Below are 23,434 nucleotides of genomic sequence, written 5' to 3'. Positions count from 1 at the left end.
TCAAATTATCAGGCCATGGAAATATATAGTTTAATTACTGATATAAAATATTCATGTTATTTTATTCTATCAAAAACTTTTAAGAAAATATTGATTTTCATTGTTGCCATAAATACTTTCATTTGAGTGTTTTGGTGCCACGAAATGTTAAAACTATAGTTTTAAACTGTTTTCGTTTCAGTACTTTGCATTAAAGATGCTCAGTAAAATATTGATTTATTCTGACTCATCAATTCTGCTTGGAAATAATAAAAAAAAACTGGTCTAGGTTTTTGCTTCGCTTCATCGAAACTATTGACTCAAAAATAAAGTAAGCGTTTTACTTTGAAAAGCTTAACAGGAAACAAACACGGATGTTAGCTTTTAGCTAAACTTACCGAGTTGTCAGTTCACCAAAAACACTTTAGCTGTTTAACTGTAAGTTTAAAAGGGAATTATTTGTTAGACATCATTACACGGACTCTCACTGTAGTTGTTATCGTTATAAAACATTTATTTTATGTGATTTTCTCAGGAAAATGTTCCGGATGTAGAACAGAAAGTCATGATTCTGCCTGGAAACTGAAGAAGAAGAAAACCTGTAAGTCCAGCTCTCCTTAAAACAGCCACATTGATATTTTACGTGATAGATTATTGCATCTTTAATTAGAGCTGCTGCTAGTTATTTCTGATCATTTTATTATTATTGTCATTTAAAGTTCAATGAGCTTTTTTCTCTGTTTTTGTGTTTTCTTATCAGTAAATCTTGTCATACTTTCATCTTTAAAATCCTACATGACAGTAGTCAGAAATATGTTACAGTAAATGGATAAATCTATCAGTCAACAGAAGAAGAGAAGTCTAATTCATTAAGAAGAAAGTGTATTGAAGGCTAAAACAGTTAAAACTGCTGCTTTTAATGTGTATAACAACAGAAAAAGTTTGATTCTAGATCTACACGTTTTATGTCAATCGGTTCTATCAACACAACTTAAACAAATCTTGTAAACAATTTTACTATTTCTAACCTTTTGTTTGAAAATCGTGTTTATATAACAAATAATTTAGATTAAATGTGAGAATAATGCTTTATCAAGGGGAAAATATTTTGATAAATAGAATTTTTGAAGTGAAAATACTTTTTTCATGAATCCCAGCTACTTCTTGGTGAAGAAGATGATTATTGTGCAGTTTCTTCCGTCCTCATTCATCTGAGAATGCTGCTTCCTGCTGTTTTATGGTGTTTTTGAAACGTGGAGCTTCTCTGCAGCCGATCCGTGGAGACATCATGGACAAACCGAGCCGCTTGTCTGGACTCTACCGGATCAGTGAGACTTCCAAGGTCAGGCTGTCTTTGTCTGATTTACGGTCAAATCCACCAGTCTTCTGCTCCCTGTAATGTTTCACCCGAGACGCGTGCTTGTGTTATCACACGTTGTAGATTAATAGACTTGGAAAGGTCATTTTCCTCAGTATGGGTGTATTTTGTTCTAAGTCGTGTGTCTTCTGCTCACCGTTGTCTGCTAAAACCTCCACAGAGTTAAAACAATAAGATTTCCAGATTTGTGGTGCTGTTGTGTTGTTGTGGCAGCAGGTCTTCTCCTCGGTGGGTCAGGCCATGGAGGTTCTGCAGGGCCTCAACGAGCAGCGGAAACAGAAGCAGTTCTGCGACGTGGTGCTGGTCGCGGATGAGCAGCGAGTTCCAGCGCACAGGGCTCTGCTGGCCGTCTCCAGCGCTTACTTCCACGCCATGTTCACCCTGGGGATGAAGGAGGAGCACCAGCTGGAGGTATTCAGGAAAACACCACGATCATCACAATCAGCTGCAGGCAAAATCCACTTCATCTGCTGCTTTATGCAGCAACTGGACCAAGATAATCCAGATAAAACCACGATATGTAGCAGGATATAGTACAAAGAATGGGAATTCTGTTAGTATTAAGAATGTAAAGTGGTGAATGTAAACCACAGACTAATCTTCTGAATCGAAGAATCTTTGTTTAAAAAGATCAAAACTTTATTTCATCTCAACATCTGCAGCTTCACCAGCCGTTAAGTGAAATCCTGGTAAAGTTCTGTCAGTGAAACACTCGTAGACATGAACGTGACCAGAGCTGGTCCTGTGATGGGCCGACCGTCTGCAGGTGGAGCTGGTCGGCATGTCCTACGTGGGCCTGAAAGCGGTGGTGGACTTCCTGTACAGCGGCGAGCTGATGCTGGATGGAGGCAACTTTGACTGTGTGCTGGAAGCTGCTCACCTCCTGCAGGTAAAACCATCAACATGTTCGGATGTCCTCATGTCTTTCCTCCACACTCACCGTGATGCCTTCACTCATCACTGTGTGTTCTAAAATCATCATCAGTAATCAGTCGATATGAAGGATTTATCCTCCTTCTATGTAAGGACGGTCACGTCTAAATCAGGGGGTCAAACTCGATCATACGAGGGGTCAAAATCCAAAACAGACCTGAGGTCAAACAGGATAAACATTTATGGAACACTCTAAAACTACATCTTTAAAACTTTAAAACGTAACTTTTTAACATAATTATGAACTAGATATACAGCATTACCTGTGATAATGATAGTGTGATGCTGGAAGCTGAATTTGGCCGCTGAAGATGCTGAAATTGATAGTTAAAAAAGATGAAGCTGATAGTCAGTTAAAATATTAGCTAAATGCCAAATTAGCCTAAAAAATCTTAGTAAATACCAAAATAGTCCAAAAGCTATCAGAATGACAAGTTTTAAAACTTTAAAACTGTAACTTTTTAACATAGTTATGAATAATGCACAGGTGAGTCGCCTAATCTCTTAAGACCGCCGGCTGCTCCTGCGGCCTCATGACTGCTGCTTTTTGTTCTGAGAGACACTGCGGCTCAGCGCCGCTGCAGAGGGTTCGAGTCCCTGACCCTCCCGTGTGGAGGGAGCATCTGCTGGGTGTGGCCGCTCTGTTCTCCTGACGTTTTCTGCTTTCTCATGACTTCCTGTTCTCGCCCACCGTTTGCTTCCTTCTGCACATGCACGCACATGCACACACCTCCTTCTTTGGGCTCGTTCTCCTTATTAAGCATTGAAGCTGCTCTCTGCAAACAGAAAAAAGTGGGAGGAGCCTGTGGCAGCTGGTGTATCACTACGTCCGGGTTACAACCCGATTTTTAGAGTGAACTAAAGGTTTGATGGGTGTTAAAAAGAAGATCCATCTCTATGAAGATGCTTTTGCTTTATTATCGGTGGTTTTGTTGTGTATTTTTGTGTTTATTTGGTTACAATGGAAATTAATCTGATTGATTTCTGACTTTCTAGAACCAGAACAGATTCTGTAGATCATGGGGGTCAAACTCAATCAGACAAGAGGGCCTAAATCCAAAACTTACTTTAGATCGCGGGTCAAACAGGAGAAACATTTACTGAACAAACTTAAACTACATTTTTAAAACTGTAACTTTGTAACATAATTATGCACTAGATATATAACATTACCTGTGATAATGATAGTGTGAATGCTGGAAGCTGAATTTGGCTGCTGAAGATGCTGAAATGAATAGCTAAACATGCTGAAGGTGATAACCATTATATATTAAGTCTATGGTGATAACCAGCTAAAATATTAGCTAAATGCCAAATAAGCCCAAAAAAACAGCTAGCATGTAGCTGAAATATTAACTAAACTCATAAAAGGCTAAAAAATAGTCCAAAAAGCTAACAGAATGTCATTTTTTAAAACTTTAAAACTGTAACTTTTTAACATAATTCTGAATAATAAAAATGCAGGAATATTATTCCAGAATAAATCAACTTAAACCTTAAATAACTTTCAATATTTTACTCTCCATAAAAATATATTTTGTCAAAATTAGAAATGAGCTCAAGATAACATCGGGTCATTAATAACAATAAATAAAATGATCTGGAGGGCCGGATAGAATTACCCGAGGGCCGGATCCGGCCCCCGGGCCGTGACTTTGACACATGTTTTCTAAAAGATAATTTTTAACTTTAATGCAACATAGTATTACTGATTCAAATGTTTTTCTGCATATTAAATATCCAGTCAGGTGCATTTTCTGAATTCTGTGCACAAAGTCTTTGAGGTGAATCAGGGACAGGCATCTCCAGGCCTGCATGTTGGACACACCTGAGCAGGTGATCAGTCATGAGTAGAGCTTGGACATCATGACATCGTGCGGTCCTGGAGGTCTGGAGTTCTCCATCCCTGAGGTGAACGTGTGTGACCCAGAGGTGAATGTTTGACAACCCGTCCAGGTGTGGCGAGCCGTGGATTTCTGCTGCCAGTACCTGGAGCGGCAGGTGAGCGAGGACAACTACCTGTACCTGCAGGAGCTGGCGCAGCTCTACAGTCTGGAGCGGCTGGACGCCTTCATCGACCGCTTCATCCTCGCGCGCTTCGCCACGCTTTCCTTCACTCCGGATTTCCTCCGAAACGTCACTCTACACAAGCTGGCGTCCTACCTGTCCAGCGGCCAGGTAAAGCCCGGCGTGCAGGTGGAACCGTCTTTGTGGATCTGAGCGTCTCCCTCTCCTCCAGGTGCAGCACGAGAGCGAACAGGCCCTGCTGCAGGCCGCCCTGCAGTGGCTAAGCCACGCCCCTGAGCGGACCGCCCACGCCGGCCAGATCCTCTCCCACGTCCGGTTCCCGCTGATGCCGGCGGGCGAGCTGGTGAGCCGGGTGCTGCCGGCGCTGCGCGCTCTGCTGCCGCAGGAGACGGGCTGCGAGGCGCTGGTGGAGGAGGCGCTGGGATACCACGCCAGGCTGAGCGCCCAGCCGCTGCTCCAGAGCCCCAGGACGGCGCTGAGGGGGGGGGCGGAGCAGCTGCTGCTGATCGGAGGAGAGGTGGGAATCGGACCGGATCAGAGGGATCTGATGCAGTTTGAGATCAAAATGTTCTAAATTGTAAACAAAATGTAAAGTGTTAAGGAAAAAAAAATCATTATTTGCAAATAAAAACATGTCATATTTGCTTTCAAAAAATATATTTGTTTGCAGCACAAACATTTTTAGGTGCGTAGTGCCTCATCTCACTTTAGCCCTATCTTTGATTTTGTGTTGAATTCCCTCCATATCACGATCAGACGACACTTCTGCCCTTTGGAACCGGTCAGGAGACGATGCGAGTTTCTTCTCCGGTCGTTCTGCTCACCCCGTCTTCCTCGTCGGCGTGCAGGTGTTCGAGCGCGGGGAGGAGCTGAGCTCCAAAGTCTGCCGGCTGGACGGCGAGACGGGCATCTGGGAGGTGGAGACGGAGCTGCCCGCCCAGCGGAGCCACCACTGCCTGGCGGTCCTGGGGGGGTTCATCTTTGCCGCCGGCGGCAGCTCCTGCAGGGACAACGGAGGGGACGCCGCCTGTAACCTGCTGTACCGATACGACCCCCGACACAACCAGTGGAGCCGGGTAGAGCGGGACGCGGGTGGGCTCGTCTGTGTCGAGCTGCTTCTCACTGTCACGTCTGCTAGGGGGCGCCGATGAACCAGCGGCGGGTGGACTTCTACCTGGGCGCCGTGGGGGAGTGTCTGATCGCCGTGGGAGGGAGGAATGACACCGGAGCCCTGTCCTCCGTGGAGGTGTACCGCCCGGCCGAGGACTGCTGGTCCTACGTGGCGAGTCTGCCCAGGTGAGCTCACGTCACACGACGGCGGTTCTGCTCGCCGACCTTTAAATGGGGTGTTTTGCAGCTTCACGTACGGACACGCCGGGACAGTCCATCACGGTGTGGTCTACATTTCCGGCGGTCACGATTACCAGATCGGGCCGTACCGCCGAGACCTGCTGAGCTACAAGCCGTCGCGTGACGGCGCCGTGTGGGCGGAGTGCCAGCCCATGTCTCTGGCCCGCGGCTGGCACTGCATGGCCTCGCTCAAGCACCTGATCTACGCCATCGGGGGCAGCGACGACCACGCCGACACCACCGAGCGCTTCGACATCCTGCAGGCCGAGTCCTACGACCCCGGCAGCGGCCAGTGGACCCAGGTGGCGCCGCTGCTGCTGCCCAACAGCGAGGCGGGCCTGGCCATCCGGGCGGGGAGGATCTTCGTGCTGGGGGGCTACAGCTGGGAGAACATGGCGTTCTCCAGAGTCACCCAGGTGTACGACCCCGACAAGAACTGCTGGTCCAGAGGGCCGGACCTGCCCAAACGCACCGCTGGAGCGTCGGCGTGCGTCTGCACCGTGAAGCCTTCGCCGCCGTCAGCCTCAGTAGAGAAGAAGAAAACCGGACGAGACGCCAGAGGGAGAGCTGGAGCGACGTAACGGCACGGCGGAGGGAAAACTGGAAGATTTTCTAAACGATCGTGGGATTAACGGACAGTTTCTCAGTCTTTGATCACATGACGCTGGATTTAAAGTCTGTCTCTACAGTCGGGAACGATCCCGGCGGTGTCGAGGTCGTCACAAATGCAGGTTCTTTTAAAGAGTTTTCTAAGGTTTTCTATGTTTTGCATTTTGTTGTTTTGACTCCACATGGAATCACACGTGTGTTACGAATGTAAGCGTTTGATCTGCAGAGAAAAGAGTTTCTGTTACAAATGACGACACTCCTCTGGCAAAAGGATCGAATGTTTTAATGTGACGATCACTGTTACACAAACAGCATGTCGGCGTGCTCTCTACTGGAATAATTATGAAAAGTCTGATGTTTGCTAAAGTAAAGCTGTTCAGATCCTCTCAGTCGTTGTGTTCATCTTTGTCTCCATCGTGTAAACAGTGTGTTGATGTTCGGATCTGGTCAATACTGGGCGGTTCCTTCGGGGTCGACTCACTGAAAGGGGTAATATGGGTGGAGCTTCACTCTGAGGACAAAAACCACGTTTGTGTTCAGTACAGGATCAAAGTCCCAACGATCATCTTTGTTTCAGATCAGTCGTCTTTTAGCAAAGCTGTGTTGTTTTCTAGGACATAGTTTCTGCAGAGCGGCAGGAGTTCATCAGAGTTCACCTCTGGGTTGTGGGCGGGTTTAAAGTGAATTTTGAACCACCGTATTGAAAGAAAAAGTTTTGACATCAAAATGCTCTAAATTGCAAACAAAACATAAAATGTGAAAAAAGATTCATAATGTGCAAATAAAAATATGAAATATTTACGTTCAAAAATAGTTTTGCTTTTCCAGCGTTTTTAGATGCGTAGTGCCTCATCTCGCTTTCACCCTATCTTTGATTTTGTGTTAAGTTTCTGTTTGGTGTTTTCTCCTGTTTATTTTTTTTTAGAATTTCTTTAGCTTTGAGAAATGTTGATTTATGAGTTTTGTTTTAATGTTTCAATACTTCTATCAAGTTTACAATGTTTACTTTTGAGTTTAAATCCATTTTTATGTCTAAAAAACGTGATTTCGATCACGATCCTGATTTAATCCGACGGTTGAATCCAGAGCGGCGACTCACTCCTCTATCCTGCAGCCTCTCCACCCTCGATCCAGAGATTTCAGAGTCCTCATGTCGTCTTCACTCAGATTGAAGTCAAAGATCTGCAGACGTCAGAATCCACAGGGATTATATATATGGAGCCAACTCCAGAGTTCATGAGATTTTTCCCTAAAATGACTTTTTAAGAAGTTCTGACCTTTGTGTTCTGGATGATATGATGAGGTTTGTCGCTCTTGGGGATGACACCAACTCCCTGCTGGACGTGATACCTCAACAACACCTGGAGAACCACAGCGGTTACAGGCGCACCTGCAGACACAGCCGCCGCGTGCAGCAGGAACACACCTGTGCGGCGCTGCGTCTGTGGCGCTCGGCGACCCGAGCGATGACCGGGTCCTCCAGGAGCTGGTGTGGGTCGGTCCCGCATTCGAACCTTTCAGGAGCCAACGACACGTTCAGAGTCAGACCAGCATCAGTCTCCGTTCAGAGAATCCTACGGAGCTCAGACACGGGAAACTCGGAAAAAACTAAGAAATGTGACCTAAAAAAGATTCAACTGAAATTCAAAAAGATCAAACAGAACAGAAAGAACTACTAGAAAGATGTTGAGTCAATAAACCAAATCAAACTTGATTACAAATGAAACTATCAGGCCTGGAGTTCACTTGGATATGTGTAACGTCTGCAGATCTGCTGGTTTCTGTTCTGAACCAGGAACTTCTCACTCTTCTGGAGGCCTCGCTGGAGAACCAAACGGGCTGAAGGCGGTCAGGGCGATGTTCCTCGACCTACAGAACTCCATCATGTCCGCCTGAACCAGGTACGGGTGCAGCTCAACCTGCGAGGAATGAGGAGAGATTAAAGCGAGCGGCGGCGTCTGTCACACAGGCACTACCCGCCCTCGCCACGCCCCCTTCCATGTTAAGCTGCAAACATCAAAGAAAGCTCCGTTACAGAACCTCTAGAACACAGAGGAGAAAGGCCGTGACGCGTTCCAGAACCCTCAACAGAACAAATCATTTTGTAATCAAAGACATTTTTTCTGAAGAAAAAACAAAAGCCTCCTGATGTTGCGTCCACACTGCCCTCAGAAACGGCGTTTGAGCGCCCACTGCCAATGAAGAGTCATGTAAACGTGTATGGAAAGGCAAGAGGGACAAAATGGTGAAGAACTTCCAGGTTCTGGGCGTGTTCTCTGTACGTTCTCGTCACGTACTTTGAGCCATCAGAGTCTAGAAGTTCTTCACCATTTTGTCCCTCTTGGCTTTCCATACAAAACTCACATGTTCACACGTGGACACACAAGTGTTTTAGTCTTAAGTACAAAACGTGCAAACGTGTACAAAACCAGGTCCAATTTGACCAATCAGTCTGGACGGCGTCTTCAGCCAGCCGTCTGAGAATGGATCCTTGAGGATGAATGAATGCTTCTGGATGGAATCACATGAAACCAAATCTATTGAAATGAAGCTGTGAAGGAAAAGTGTGGATTGAGGTTCCTGAGGTTTGGACCGCTCTGACATTCCGGAGCAAAGCCTCTTCCTGTCTGTGCGTCAGCATCAGTAAGTCCTGAACGCTGACATGCTCATGTGAACATAACATGACAGAAACTTCAGCAGGAAGAACCCAAAGAGTCATCAACAAATCCTGAAGGATCAGAGATGAAGAGAAGGAGCGGCGTCAGTGGAGAACAGAACCAGAACCTTCAGAAGAACCGTCCTCCTGGTGTGAGACCACCGACTTCATCCTCCCCGATGCAGCACGTCGACTTCATGTTCTAGAGTTTATGTCTGAAGACATTTGCTGCATCCATCACGACTAACACATCCTTCCTTAACTTCAGGTCAGACAGCAGAACAAACTTTGGAGGTTCTTCTCAAACTCAGCTCAGAGCATTTCTGTTTCCACTCCAAAGACGAGTCCGAACATCCTCACCTGGTTGACGGCCGGGGGGACTCGGCACAGAGCCATCAGCCTCTGCAGCTGCAGGATGCTGAAGTTGGACACGCCGATGCTCCTCACCTTCCCGGAGGCCTGCAGAGCCTCCAGGCCCTGAAACGTGCAGACGACACACTTCAGCGTTAACACAACGTTCACATCGTCCTCTTGAGTCCTCTCTGAGAAGCTTTCACAGACATTCAAACCCCACGATGTGAATTCATTCATTCCTTCATTCATTAATTCATTAATTCACTAATTTGTTCGTTCATTCATTCCTTTATTCATTTGTTCATTCATTCATTCATTTATTCATTCGTTCATTCATTCATTCACTCATTCGTTCATTCATTCACTAATTTGTTCATTCATTCATTCATTCGTTCATTCATTCATTCATTCGTTCATTCATTCACTCACTCACTCACTCATTTGTTCGTTCATTCATTCATTTATTTATTCATTCGTTCATGCATTCATTCATTCATTCATTCATTAATTCATTCATTCACTAATTTTTTCATTCATTCATTCATTCATTCATTCGCTCGCTCGCTCGCTCGCTCGCTCGTTCGTTCGTTCGTTCGTTCGTTCGTTCGTTCGTTCAGTCACTCACTCATTCATTTGTTCGTTCATTCATTCATTCATTCACTCATTTATTCATTCATTCATTCATTCATTCACTAATTTGTTCATTTATTCATTTATTCATTCATTCACTAATTTGTTCATTCATTCATTCATTCGTTCATTCATTCATTCACTCACTCACTCATTCATTCGTTCATTCATTCATTCACTCACTCATTCATTCGTTCATTCATTCATTCACTCACTCACTCATTCATTCATTCGTTCATTCATTCATTCATTAATTTGTTCGTTCATTCATTCATTCATTCACTCATTTATTCATTTGTTCATTCGTTCATTCATTCATTCATTCACTCATTTATTCATTTGTTCATTCGTTCATTCATTCGTTCATTCATTCGTTCATTCACCAAAGCCAGTGCTCACCCTCCACACATCAACATAGTCGATGTCAGACGTCAAAACCTTTCCGTCCTTCATTGGAAAAAGTTCTTCGCCGACTTTCTGCAGACAGAAGGGAAACGTTCAGACAAACGCAGAAACTCATCTTCACTCAAACTTCAGCTTCAGAAAAACAAAATCTATTTAAGTGATGTAACAATGTAACATAAACAAACTGATGTAGAACAGCAGAGCTGCCTCCTCTACAGACCCGCCGCCATCAAGCGTTCAGTCTTCTCTTTATTAAGACATCTTTAACTAAAATAATAAATAAAAAATCATCATCTGCTCCTGATTAACAAATTCACTCTTTACCCAAGAACAAGTTTTCTAAATTAATCTAACAATTAGCTTTTTGTCTGTTCATTCCAGGTACAGCAGCGATTACAGCCACCGAATAAATACAATGAAAATAAGTCAAATAGTGAGTTAGGCTTCATTTTCTTAGTTATCATCAGAAACATGTTAAACTTTAAACTCGTTTCTGTTATGAAATAAAGTCGTTTTATCAATGAAACGTTATTTCATCCCTTTCAGAAATGAACATTTGATCTGATGAACAGAGATTCTAAAGAACACAGAATGATCATTGAAGCTGATGCTCCACCTTCAAGCCAACAGGGAAATGGATGAGGTAAAGGTCCAGGTAGTCCAGCTGCAGATCCTTCAGAGACTTGCTGAGACACCGAGGGATGTCCTCCGGCGCGTGATGGGTTTCACACAGCTGCGGACGATAAACGCCATCAGGTCATCAGGAAACATGAACACAAAGGGATCAAAAGCTTCCAGCCGAACCTTGCTGACGATGAACATGTCCTCGCGCCGAACCACGCCCTGCTGCATCATGGAGCGCAGAGCTCTGCCCACCTCCACCTCGTTGCCGTAGCTGTACGCCGTGTCGATGTGGCGGTAGCCGGCAGCGATGGCGGCCTCCACGGCGCCCTGGATGGAGCTGGGCGGCAGATGAGAGGACTGAGGAGCAGAAGCTCCACTTCAGAACAGTCTCATTAAAAACATGAAAATACGCTTCAAAAACAATCCCAGCATGCATCTGTGACTTAGGTTTAAGAGAAAATAGAAGTTAGGATGAGCTGCTCAGTCATGAGAAAATAGGATTCCTGTCACAGAAATTAAGGTTTTTCTGTCAGAACTAAAATGTTTTTCTGTTTTGTCCTGATTTCCTTTCTGATTCCGTTTGTAATGATTCTGTTTCTCGATAAATCCCGTTTCAAACCCTCTGAGCTGTCACAAACACATCGGGCTGATCTTTGGAGGACGCTACCTTCCACGTCCCCAGGCCCAGCACGGGCATGCGTGCGCCGTCGTTCAGCTCGATGTGTCGCGGCGCCCGAGTGTCCGAGTCCGAGTCCATCTGCTTCAGCGGGACAAAAACACAGACAGAAGAAGAAGAAGTGCAGCGAGCGCCGTCACGGTTTCCTCTTCCTCTTTTTTATCTGGTTCTATCGACTCTCCTCCTTTGTTGGTTTTCTTTATCTCCTGGTTCCTCCGGAGGTTTCTGCTCCCAGAACTTCTTCAGTCGTTTCTTATCACCCAGGAGTTAATTATTGTCGGATGTTCAGAGAACTTCACCAGCATGGAGTATTTATGAGTAAATAGGAACGTAGAGCGGGCCCAGCGCAAAGGTCACTTTTCTAGTTTCAGCAGCAACGTGCACACTCACATGCACACTCAAGTACATACACACACACACACCTGTGTGCACAGACACTCACGTGCACGTAGACGAGAACATTTGTACAAACACAAATAACATGCACATTAGAGCTGCTACAACCATCATTTTAATAGTCGACTGATCACAGATTATTGTTCAGATCAGTCGATTAATCGGGTCATGCACAAACTGGATGTAAACACATCTTAACCATCGTTAGATTTAAACTAACTACAAATAAAGACAATTAAGATGATAGTTTATTCAACTTTGAATGAATCGTGAAGCTTCTGTCCTTCATTCGTTTCTGGGGTTAAGATCAAATCAAACTAGAAAAGTTCCATTTCCTGCAATAATGCTGCTGTGAATGTTTTCAGCTGAAAATAGTCACTAATGATGCTGAAGCTTTTTGCTGAAAATAGTGACAATTTACTTTAATTGTTGAAGGGATTTACTGAAAATGCTAAAGCTATTTACAAAATGTTACTTTTGCTAAAAGACTGAAAATGTCATTACAGAACTATGAAAGTGCTGAAGATCAACAACATTTCTGAAAGATCTGTAATAAATGAGGCTAAAAGACCCAAATTCATTTCAAATTTGCAAAAAGCTTTAGTTTGTTGCTTAAATGTAAATTAAACTCCAATTTAGCCCCCAAAAGCTAGCTTGTTCCTTAAATACTAGCTTATCTCCAAAATAGACTAAAAATCCTCAGTAAACTAAATTAGTCAAACATGTTAGCATGTTGCTAAAGTAGAAGCTAAACTCTAAAGTAGCCTAAAAAATCCCGTAGATAGCATATTAGCCAAAGACATTAGCATGTTGAGGGCTGCACGGTGGTGCAGTGGTTGGCGCTCTTGCCTCAATGCAAAAAGGCCCAGGTTCGAATCCCAGCTGGGGGATCAGAACCAGAACCACCGGCTGGGACCTTTCTGTGTGGAGTTTGCACCGGAGACTCCGGCTTCCTCCCACCGTCCAAAAATGCTTCATAGGTTCATTGGTGACTCTAAATTAATGAGTGTGTGATTGAGGCCCTGAGACACACTGGATACCTGTCCAGGTGAACCCCACCTTCACCCTTCAGCAGCTGGGTTAGGCTCCAGCACCCTCAAAGGGACAAATCGGCTAAGAAGATGACTGAAGGATGATGCATTAGCATGTTACTAAACTCTGAATTTTTAGAAAATTACTATAAAGATGAAAACAGCCCTTTGATATGTTTAAAGTTTTGTTGTTAATCTACTTAAAATGTGAAGACTTTCTCATTCACTTCACATGGGGCATATTCTGCTCAATATTTAAAAACTATAAAGTTTATAAACACCAAAAATACAAACAGTGATGTTCTGAACGAGCTAAACGATTTGATACCAAGATTGATAAAATCTCTGAAAGTTTGATTTAGTTTTTACTTGCAGAAAAACGTACAGAAAGGAGCAGGAGAATCACTGGAGTTGAATGCTTAGTAAGCAATCACACAATGAGGTCGGCATCTGAAACAAGGAACTCACTTTCACTACAGATAAAGTTTTGGTCTCACAGACTCAAATATAAAAAAGTGTTTTTTCTGGTGCTGAACGCTCAGAGTTTTGTTGAACTTCACTAAACTCTGACTCCACAGAACAGAAAGTAACGACTAATCGACGATTTTAATAGTCGATTAGTCGTGACAGCCCAACTGCACACAAACACACGCGCGCGCGCACACACGCACATCCACATGAGCGCGCGCGCACACACGCACATCCACATGAGCGCACACACACACGATCAAATGAGCACAATAACGTTTACAAAGACATGCACGCTGACAAACACTCAGACTCACACAGATACAAACACAAACACACGATGTCCTGCAGTTGTTTGAAAGAAAAATAGAATTCAACTTTAACCATCTCTAACTCCCCAAAGAAAGATGGTTTTGTAGTCTTTTAGTGTTTGACTACAAAGTGACGTCATCCCGCTCCACAGTCCGGTTGTAGTAGCGAAGCTTAAACTCTGCAAATTCACACATTTCCGTTTCAACTTTCTCTCTAAATCCTCGTTGGTTTCTTCTGTTCAGATCTGTGACGTTTGTCTGTCAAACGGGTGGAGGATTCAGGAAAAGCAGACCAATAGAGACAGTTCATCGAGACCACACACGCACCTGCAGAGTTCGGTCCGCTCGGTTCGGTCGGAACCATTGTCTGTCTCTGCGTCACCAGTTGATGTCACTGAGAATCATGTCTGTCGTCGTTCATGGAAACGTTGCGCTTCTCTGTGTTTGCAGGACGCTTGTTAAGTTGTCGCTGAATTGATTGAGTTCGCGCTTTGAGCTTTCTCGGCCACCGTAGCACTAGGTTCTACCGTTTGGGCTCTGGTGCCATCTAGCGGTGAACGTTGTAAACTGCAGGGAATGAGAGCCCGTGCAAACGGCCAAACTTCTCATGATGAAAATACTTCCCAACATTTGGGATTCTAGATCGAACTATGACGGTTTTAACGCGCTTGATTCCGTATTTTAAAATGTTTGATGTATTTTGGTGTGTGTTTCATCTTGTGTAACACTTTGATCAACAACTCAAGATGGACTTCCTGCCTTAAAAAATAAAGTTCCTTTGGTTCTTCAATAACTGATTGTTGAGTATTTTTTATTAGATAATTACATATAAAAAAGAAATACCAAACAGTATTTTATGCTTGAAATAAAAGCAGAAAATATAAAAGTCCATAAATGTTAAACAATAACATACATACTATTTACAGAGAAAGTTCTGATAAAGAACAAGTCAATGCAGACTAACACTGGCCGAGCAATAGAGTACATGATCATAATACATGACGTACTTCCTGCTAGTGCATGCAGACTGTGCAGCCGTCAGATTCTGCAGACGGTGAACGACGTATGAAGCAGAAATCGTATGTATACACAAAAGTGTTATTGCTGCTGGATGGGAGTTAAAAATATAAATATTTGCTCCTTTTTATATCAAAATGAACAGTGTCAGAGTTGATGCTTTGGGCTTTTTGTTGGGATGGAGATGACGGGAACCATGAGGATTCTGAGGCCATATTGTAGGGTCCTAGCACAGTGGGTTTTAGGGTCTGCATCCATGTAAATGTACTGAGTAACGCAGCAGCTTCACTGATCCAGGTCGTTGCTGTCGCAGCTGCGGGGCCGGTAGTAACGCTGGCAGAACTCCCTGATGCGAGCGCACGCCTGCAGCATCAGCTCCTCGGGCACGGTCACCACCACGCGGAAGAAGTTGGGATACTCAAATGCCTGGGAAACGTCAAAATGTGTCAAAATAAGTTCTTCGTGATCCAAGAATGAAATGGCTGATATAAGAATAGAGATGAGTGACTCACTGAAGCCGGCAGACAAAAGACCGACTGCTCCGTCACCAGACGCTCAGTGAAGTCAACGTCGTTAGTAAAATCTGGGAAGTGCTCCATGTCAATCCCAACCTGCGTAAAAGTAAACAAAAACCAGCACAAAACATCAATATTCAAAACATCTAGGAGAATGTTCGAAAACAAGGACACAAAATGTTGATTTGTGTATTTTAACTCCTCGTTTTATACAGAATCTGTCAGTTATCTTCATTTTAAAATAGTTAGATTTATGAAAATCTGTATGGGACGCACCACAAACGTTTAAAATATTTTTTATTTTTCATTGCTGAGTTTAAACTACCTGCCACTGTGATATGACACAGGAAGTCTTTTATTTTGAAAGGAAGTCGTGTGAACCTCTGTTGAAGAGTACAAACTTTCATATTTAGGGAAAAAATCATTTCATCTTAAAGTTTGTTTTATTTATGCCAAAAAATAATATTTTGTTTGTATTTATCATGAAAATATCAATAACATAAATCCAAACTAGTGGATCTGTGGCTCTTAGAAGGTTGCAGACCCCCGAGATAAACTAGGTGTTGACTCAAAGTTATTCTGTCAACTCGAAGAAAAAGTCAAATCAATGTGAATTTGATTGATTGATTGAAAATTTCTAATTATTTTTCCCTTAAAAGCTGATCTAAACTTCAAACAACCCAAAGACTTTATTTTAACATTTTAACAGAAAAGACACTTTATCTACTTTTAAATACACGAACTACAAAAACACGTCAAACTGTTGGGATGCACAGACGTTGGTGAATCTCACCATGAGGTACATGGCTCCTGCAGGCATGACGGGGTTCAGGCCGGGAACCCGGGACAGTTCTTTGTAACAGATCTGGGAGTTTGACTGAAAAACACCAGAAAACCCGATTCAGTGACGTCAGCTTTTCAAAATGATTATGTCAGAACATACAAAACCAAAACGAGAATTTGAAAGAACCAAATTTAAGGGACTTTTTGAACAATAAAGTCTTTTGTTATATATATTTTTTTTAGCTTTTTAAATGTTTTTTGTTGATCACAAACACTTGTAATAAGTGTTTGTGTTCTAATTCAGGATTTAATTGAGTCATATTAAAGAATGAGGTTTTTATGGTCATAAAGTTGACTTGAAATACAGTTTATGAGTGAAAAGGCTCAAAATCTTACATTTTTAACATCAAACTAAATTTCAATGTAGATTTAGAAACATAATGAATATAATTAGGTCAACAGAAGCTTTTCCTGCACAGCCTGGTCTGAGTTTTTACCACATTTTCCCATAAAGTTTACTTGATTGAAGACATTTTTCTGAACTTGATGGTTTGTTCAAATAAACTTCTCCATGTAGTCATGAGCCTGAAACTGTCCTCATCTCTTCACCTTCAGGAAGCTGATGGTGCTGCTGTAGAAGCTCTGGGGGGTGTTGTTCAGGATGCTCTCTAGCGCCCCCTGGACGATGGTGCAGGCTCCCAGAATACGCTGGCTGAGTTTCACCAGACCCTGACGAATCTGCAGAGGAGACGCGGACATGGAACCGTCACCACTCCGGTCCTGATCATGTTCTCTGTGAGGAACTGAGGAAACGGAACCTTGGAGCCAAAGATGTCGTTCCTGTCGTGGATCAGAATCCAGCCCAGCCTCCAGCCGGGGACCAGCCAGCGTTTGGCCAGGCCCCCGCAGGACAGGATGGGGACGTCACTGCTGAGACAAGCCAGAGAAGGGCTGCTGCATCCTGGGAAAACCTGAGGACACAAAGAGCATGATGGGAAAAGGAGGACGAGCACAAAAGCAAAAGGAACCACATTTGTATGAGGAAAAGAAAGTTTTACACTGAAATAAATGGACCAAGAAAGAGATTCTGTCTTCCAAGAAAAATCATCTTATCAATAAAATGTTTGAATCCAAAAATATCTTCGATTGAGAAAATGTGTTTTAGTGACTAGATTGTTCTGTTGTTTGTTTTCTTAATAAAACAATCCTTTACTTCCGTACTAACTCTGTTTACTTCAGCCTCACAGTATTAACAGTATTACTTTAAACACTTCCTGAATAATGAATAAGGATTGGGGTTTAGTTTTATATGGATGTTAAACTCTTTTTTATCTCCTGAACAGATTTTTTCAGCTAATTTGGATAAATTACTAGAATAATTCTTGACTTATTTTGTTTTTGTTTGTTTTTGCAGTCAGATCCTTATAAGTCAGAATAGCTGCATTTTATTTAACAAAATCTGGTTAAAAGGGTGTAAAGGATGAATGTCCAAACATGTCAACAAAACAACAGAAAAAGAAAACGTGAACGAACATCAGCAGTATTTGGTCAAGGCGACCTGATGGCTGTTTAGATTGATCATGCATGGAGGATCGTGGATGGAGGGATGGTTTGTCAGAGCGGGATCCGTGCAGTTCCTCCAGAACGCCGTCCTCCAGAACGCCGTCCTCCAGGACGCCGTCCTCCAGCCAACAAGCTGGCTTTCATTACAGCCGCAGTAAAGATGACGTGCAGCCAGGCTCTGCCCCGCGCCTGATTGGTCGGACCGAGGCCGGTTACATAACCACATCAGGCAAATGCAACGCGCTTGTATAACTTAAAGAGCGGGAGGTTCATCATGTCAAAGTTACAGCTTCCAGAGGGGGGGGGACGTCCCGCCGAGGGGGTCTCACTGTACGCTGCAGACGCCTTCAACCCCCCAGTACTGCCCCCCACCCCCAGATCCACCCCATTCCCGTCCTCCATACCAGACGTTGCATTAACAGCAAACACATGTGGACAGAAAGTGCAAAGTCATTCTGGTCCTCCGACATGTTTCCCAGAAGCCTCTGCACGGAGGACGAGGGGGGGGGGATTCGTTCTTTCTATTTTTGGGGGGGTTGGATAAACGTAACTCCTGAGTTTTTCTTTCTTGAAATTGTTGTGAGTTTGTTACCCAGAAACTGTTCTGGGCGGGGCCTCTAGCTCCGAGCGCTCAGCAACAAGAAGGGGAAGGGGGGCGGAGTTGCTATGCACCAACAGTCCCGCCCACAGCTCAGAGGTGAATTTCTAATGAACTCCGGCCGCTCTGCAGGAACTATGTCCTAGAAAACAACATGTTTTTAGATTTCAGCGCCGAACTAGAAGGTCATCATCGCTTTACCGTCTGACATGAAACACACTGATGACTGTTTTTTCTAAATCTAAAATACATTTAGAGAACAACAACTAGCAGTGACCCCTCCCCCGACACGCCCATATGTGTTTTTGTTGATTTTCTGTCTCTTTTTTTGGATGTTTGATGTTAGTTTATTAAAACTCTCCAGTTTTCATGCATCAGATCAAAGACTGGAGCCCCAGAGTTTGTGTGAAGGTCTGCAGCATCATCGCAACACTTTGACATGTGTGAAACTTCAGAACACGAGTCAGTTCAGTTCAGTGACTGGAAGTTTAATCCAGAGATAAATAACTCTAAAACGATCATCTGAGTTTGAGCAAAATGAAAAGTGAGGCCTGTAGAGTCTGAGATGCAATAATTCTTTATCTCACATGAACACAGTCTGGATATTCAATGGATGATTGACAGTTTAAGGATTTGACTCTAATCTCCATGTAAACTGTAAATTAAAGTGGCCCCAAAATGGATCCCTGAGGAACTCCAGTTGTTATTAAAAGCATTGGTGTCCTAATAATTCTAGAGGACATTACTCTGGATTCAATCCTGATCCCTGAATGGAAAACATGGTAACTGACTGTTATAAACGGCGTTGGGATCCGGGATGAACTCAGCGACGTTTGCTAATGAACCCAGATTTGAGGTCATGACAACACCTTGTTTTGATCATCTCGTTTGTGTCTCAGTCGTTCTGTTGTAAATAAAAGAAACTAAAAGTTTATTACTGAAGAATCATTTCACAGTAGCACATTCTAGCGGTGAAACCCAGCCGCTGCGGCCCCCATCCTCAGCCGCCCCCGCTGACCCCGTGCTGCTCTTCCATCACGCCCCTAATCCTCCCTCTGCTGATCTGGGTTTGTGAACCCACAATTCCAAGCGGGCCAAATGCCACCAGCCAAAACAGAAACTGATCCGTCACCATGGAGAAAAATGTGCCTCGCTGGTGTTACCCCGAGCCAAGTGCCCGAGCCGTGCCCGAGCCGTGCGCTCACGCTGCTGCACTCACCATGTCACTGTAGATCTCATCCGCCAGGATGGGGACGCAGTGTTTGGAGGCCACTAGAGCAAACACAAACGGACGTGATCAGATGTTTGAGCCGTTTCCTCCTGAAGCAGGGCGCGGCAGCGACTGACCTCTGAGGATCTTCTGCAGGTGTTCTGTGGTGAAGACGGAGCCGCACGGGTTGGACGGGTTGGTCACGATCAAACAGGAAGTCCTCTCGTCCATCAGGCTCTCCAGCTGCTGCAGATCGATCTCCCAGGACTTTTCTGGCTGCAGAATAAAGATGTTCATTTCAACAGAAGATTCTACTCTGAAGTTGTTTCACTGCCTGAATACATTTTTGAGGATCCCAAACTGAGTTTTCCAGGAATTATCATGAATATCTGAGTCTCCAGTTCAGAGTTTTTGCTTCACAAAGAGAATTATTTTTTGACAAAATTCTGAACTCATTAAGCGATTAGATGTTAAAAAGTTATTTCGAAATGTCTTTTTAAATATTAATTTAGCTAAACATGTTTCTTCTCAAGTTTAAAATGATCCTATTTATTGCTTTCCCTCATACTTGTTGAGTTTGAAGAAATTTGTTTAAAAAAACACGTAGCATTTTTTAGGCAGGACTTTTATGCTGTTTAATCTCTTTTTGAAATATAACCGAGCCTAAAAGGAACCTTCGCTTAAACATCTTGGTGCTCCTAATGTCCCTATAGTGTAAATCTGTCTTTTCAGTTTCAGATACAGCTGGGTGCAAAAAAAAAAAAAAAACAGTTTTAAGTTTCAGTAGCTTTCCTTTGTTTGTATTCCAATGGATTCATTGACTTCAATTACAGGTAAAACCTCCAAAAGGGGATTTTCCATCGAACTGATCATCCAGACGTCGACCCTTAACTTACCAGCAAGTTGTAGAGTTTGACCTCAATCCCCATTGACACAGCCAGAGTCTTATATAAGGAGAAGCCGGGGCACGGGACCAGGATGTTGTCCCCGGGGTTACACAGGACGCTTATAGCCAGTTCAATGGCCTGACTGCAGCCGCTGGTCAGAATCACGTCCTGAAGGAGAGGATATGTTAAAGCCTCTGCAGTGACACAGATCCACGCAGCTCCCACTGAAGGAAGCAGGAAGACGTCTGAAGAGTCAGCACCTGAGCCTCCAGCGGAGCTTCAGGGCAGCTGTAGAAGTTGGCCACGGCCTGCCGGCTCTTCAGGTAACCTGGGAAACATCAGGAGCGACGCTCAGCGACAGGCGGGTCAAACTCAGAGGCCAAAATCCAAAACACTCCGTATGAACAGGATAAACAGTTATTGAACGATAAAACGACATCTTTAAAACTTTAAACAGTAACTTTTTAACATAATTATGAACTAGGTATACAGCATTACCAGTGATAATGATAGTGTGAATGCTGAAGCTGAATTTGGCTGCTGAAGATGCTGAAATTAATAGCTAAAAATGCTGAAGCTGAGAGCCAGCTAAAATGTGAGCTAAATTCCAGATTAGCCTAAAAAAAACCTTAGGTTATCCAAAGCAGCTAGCATGTAGCTGAAATATTAGCTAAACTCCAAAACAGCCTAAAAAATCTTAGTAAATGCTAAAATAGTCCAAAAAGCTGCAGAATGGCAATTTTTAAATTCTAAAACTGTAACTTTTAAACATAATAATGAATAATAAAAATGCAGTAATATTATTCCAGAATAAATCAACTTAAACCTTAAATAACTTTCAATATTTTACTCTCCATAAAAATATATTTTGTCAAAATTATACAAGTTAGAAATGAGCTCAAGATAACATCGGGTCATTAATAACAATAAAATGATCTGGAGGGCCGGATAGAATTACCCGAGGGCCGGATCCGGCCCCCGGGCTGTGACTGACACGTCTACGACTCTTCCATACACTCTAGAGTCATTTCCATTTCTGGATCCAGCTCCGTTCTTCATCTGCGGTGCTGTGACGTCACTCACCTACAGAAGGAGCATAGCCGTTGTATTTTTGGGAATCGATGGCGTCTTTCATCGCCTGAAGCACGGCGTCGTCTGTAGGCAGGTTTCCAAACACGGTCGGATCACCTGCAGGTCACAATTTGGAACAGAGTTTTAATAGAATTGAACTGACTGGAGCGCATAGATCAGGGGGGTCAAACTCAATCACACAGGGGGCCAAAACCCAAAACACACCTGAGGTCGCGGGATGAACAGGAGAAACATTTAATGAACTCTAAAACTACATTTATAAAACTTTAAAACTGTGACGGCGCCGCTGGTGACGCTTAAACACGAAATCTTTAACATACTGTAACTTTTCAACCGCTAACATGATCATTCCACTAGATTTGGCTCAACGAGACGCTTTTCTCCTTCACAATTTACTGGAATTTTCCTGTTAACGGTTGAAAAGTTACAGTAAATCAAAGAACAGATAAATTAGTGCTACATGACATCCGGCCATTAATAGCAAAATCAAACAGTCTGGACTTTGACACACGTGACAGAGTGAACGTCTGCGGTGGTCTGCAGCAGCCTGACCTATGGAGAGGGCGATCATGGGTTTGTCGGGGTTGGGGGTGAGCTTCATGCCGTCCACGATGGCCCTGATGGGGTTCAGCGTGTTGTTGGCCATCTCCGACGGTTTCACGTCCCACCTCAGCCTGCGGCTCTTCACCTTGGCCGGGTACAGGCTGCCGTTCACGTTGACGTGCTGCAGGGCGTTGCCGTGGAAACCCTTGCCGGTGACGCCCATCCCGCCCAGGCTTTGGGCTTTCAGCACCGCTTTACCGTGGACGCCATTCCCGTTCATCTGAACCACGTAAGACTTGGTGTCCATCTTTGAGCGGACACAGGAAGAAGAACATCACGTAAGACTTGATTTAGGGAGTTAGTTTTGTTGCTGATTTTTGAACAGAGATTAAACAGATGAATCTGTTCATTTCTGTTCAAAATGTCCACAGTCAAACATCGTTAAATTAAATATAACAAGCAATTATTGAAAAGCTATTATTTGTCAGTGTGCAACTATTTTATTCATTAAAGTTTATTTTCCAGAAATCAAATTAATGTTTTTTTTAAAGATCAAACTCCTAATATTTGGCCATATTGTTTTTTATAGAAATGTAGATTTTTTATGTTCTTTATTTGTACATCATATGGATTGAAGTGACAAATAAAGCTGAAATCTTTCCGTGCAGGAGACGGTGTGAAGACCTACAGCTCTCACAAAATCAAAATGTTACATTTGACCTCATTCACACTCTTTGAAATAGTTTATAGCAGTAAGCTTAATTTAAATTATTTTTTAAATGTCTCTAAAAAAGAACAAGATTTAAGAGTTTGGATTCTTCCAAAGCTCCGGTCCTCTACTGTACAGTATTCTGATTGATAGTTCTACCGACAGGAAGATAAATCATCACAGCGTCTGGTTAGATTAACGTGAACATCAAATAATACATAAACAAATCAACAAACGATGTTGGTAAAACTTAAACTTAAAGACAGATACAATATGTATTTACATTGAATTTTGTTAATATCTTATATTTTTGAATAAAAAATAATTAAGTTTGACTTTATTTAGAAGAAAGATTCAAATGTGAGGATCTCTTATCAACACGGAAATGTTTCCGAATGATCTGCAGCTTCATCCCCTTCAAGAAGAAATCCTCTTACCTTTGTTTCAATGAGCTCCTTTCCTCCAGGTGAGATGCGCGGGTGTTTCCGTGCTGAGAGCGAGTGCGGAGGAGATCCTGCGGGATGTATTTATGCAGGTTCCTCCCCAGAAGACGCTCCTAAATGTGGGAGTCGAACCCTCAGCCTGCTGCCATTGGTGGAGGCTGCGGGCTGAGCAGAAACACCCCTTTACATCACCGAACCGCACCAGCTTAATGGGATCAATTATGGAGCGTGCGCGCGGGCGTGTGT

The 23,434-nt window shown here is 43.4% G+C and overlaps 3 protein-coding genes across 8 annotated transcripts; 1 reads left to right on the top strand and 2 right to left on the bottom strand.

Annotated features, from left to right (window-relative positions):
• Positions 1–319: 319 nt before the first annotated feature.
• On the top strand, positions 320–6,666 carry klhl36 (kelch-like family member 36). Of its 3 annotated transcripts, none has more exons than XM_024281914.2 (10): positions 320–417; positions 515–580; positions 1,250–1,321; positions 1,574–1,768; positions 2,124–2,246; positions 4,247–4,468; positions 4,530–4,835; positions 5,167–5,394; positions 5,457–5,614; positions 5,676–6,666. In XM_024281914.2, exons 3-10 carry the CDS (start codon positions 1,268–1,270, stop codon positions 6,247–6,249), a joined length of 1,860 nt encoding a protein of 619 aa, XP_024137682.1. In that variant the 5' UTR covers positions 320–417; positions 515–580; positions 1,250–1,267; the 3' UTR covers positions 6,250–6,666. The 3 variants fall into 3 exon arrangements, with proteins under 3 accessions (XP_024137682.1, XP_024137683.1, XP_024137681.1); XM_024281915.2 differs by having other exon boundaries at positions 1,239–1,321; XM_024281913.2 differs by having other exon boundaries at positions 1,137–1,321.
• On the bottom strand, positions 6,540–14,375 carry zgc:56622 (uncharacterized protein LOC326033 homolog). Of its 4 annotated transcripts, none has more exons than XM_024281918.2 (11): positions 14,156–14,375; positions 11,614–11,706; positions 11,127–11,303; positions 10,939–11,055; positions 10,317–10,394; positions 9,294–9,410; positions 8,084–8,196; positions 7,704–7,791; positions 7,555–7,638; positions 7,377–7,459; positions 6,540–6,788 (listed from the first exon to the last, which is right to left on the bottom strand). In XM_024281918.2, exons 2-11 carry the CDS (start codon positions 11,701–11,703, stop codon positions 6,755–6,757), a joined length of 981 nt encoding a protein of 326 aa, XP_024137686.1. In that variant the 5' UTR covers positions 11,704–11,706; positions 14,156–14,375; the 3' UTR covers positions 6,540–6,754. The 4 variants fall into 4 exon arrangements, 3 of the variants coding, with proteins under 3 accessions (XP_024137686.1, XP_024137685.1, XP_036068428.1); XM_024281917.2 differs by having other exon boundaries at positions 11,614–11,703; positions 14,156–14,374; XM_036212535.1 differs by lacking the exon at positions 14,156–14,375 and having other exon boundaries at positions 11,614–12,656.
• A 247-nt stretch (positions 14,376–14,622) lies between these two features.
• Positions 14,623–23,335, bottom strand: tat (tyrosine aminotransferase). Its single transcript, XM_024282649.2, has 12 exons — positions 23,183–23,335; positions 22,046–22,343; positions 21,485–21,589; positions 20,662–20,729; positions 20,411–20,569; positions 19,652–19,790; positions 19,524–19,576; positions 16,962–17,114; positions 16,753–16,881; positions 16,154–16,237; positions 15,358–15,456; positions 14,623–15,271 (listed from the first exon to the last, which is right to left on the bottom strand). The coding sequence occupies exons 2-12, from the start codon at positions 22,341–22,343 to the stop codon at positions 15,131–15,133; spliced, it is 1,428 nt and encodes a 475-aa protein (XP_024138417.1). The 5' UTR covers positions 23,183–23,335; the 3' UTR covers positions 14,623–15,130.
• Positions 23,336–23,434: the final 99 nt, after the last annotated feature.

This window comes from Oryzias melastigma, linkage group LG6, assembly GCF_002922805.2.
Source record: "Oryzias melastigma strain HK-1 linkage group LG6, ASM292280v2, whole genome shotgun sequence".
In the NCBI taxonomy this organism is placed as follows: Eukaryota; Metazoa; Chordata; class Actinopteri; order Beloniformes; family Adrianichthyidae; genus Oryzias; species Oryzias melastigma.
The sequence above is the reverse complement of the archived record's forward strand: the minus strand, read 5'-3'. Positions and strand labels throughout refer to the sequence as shown.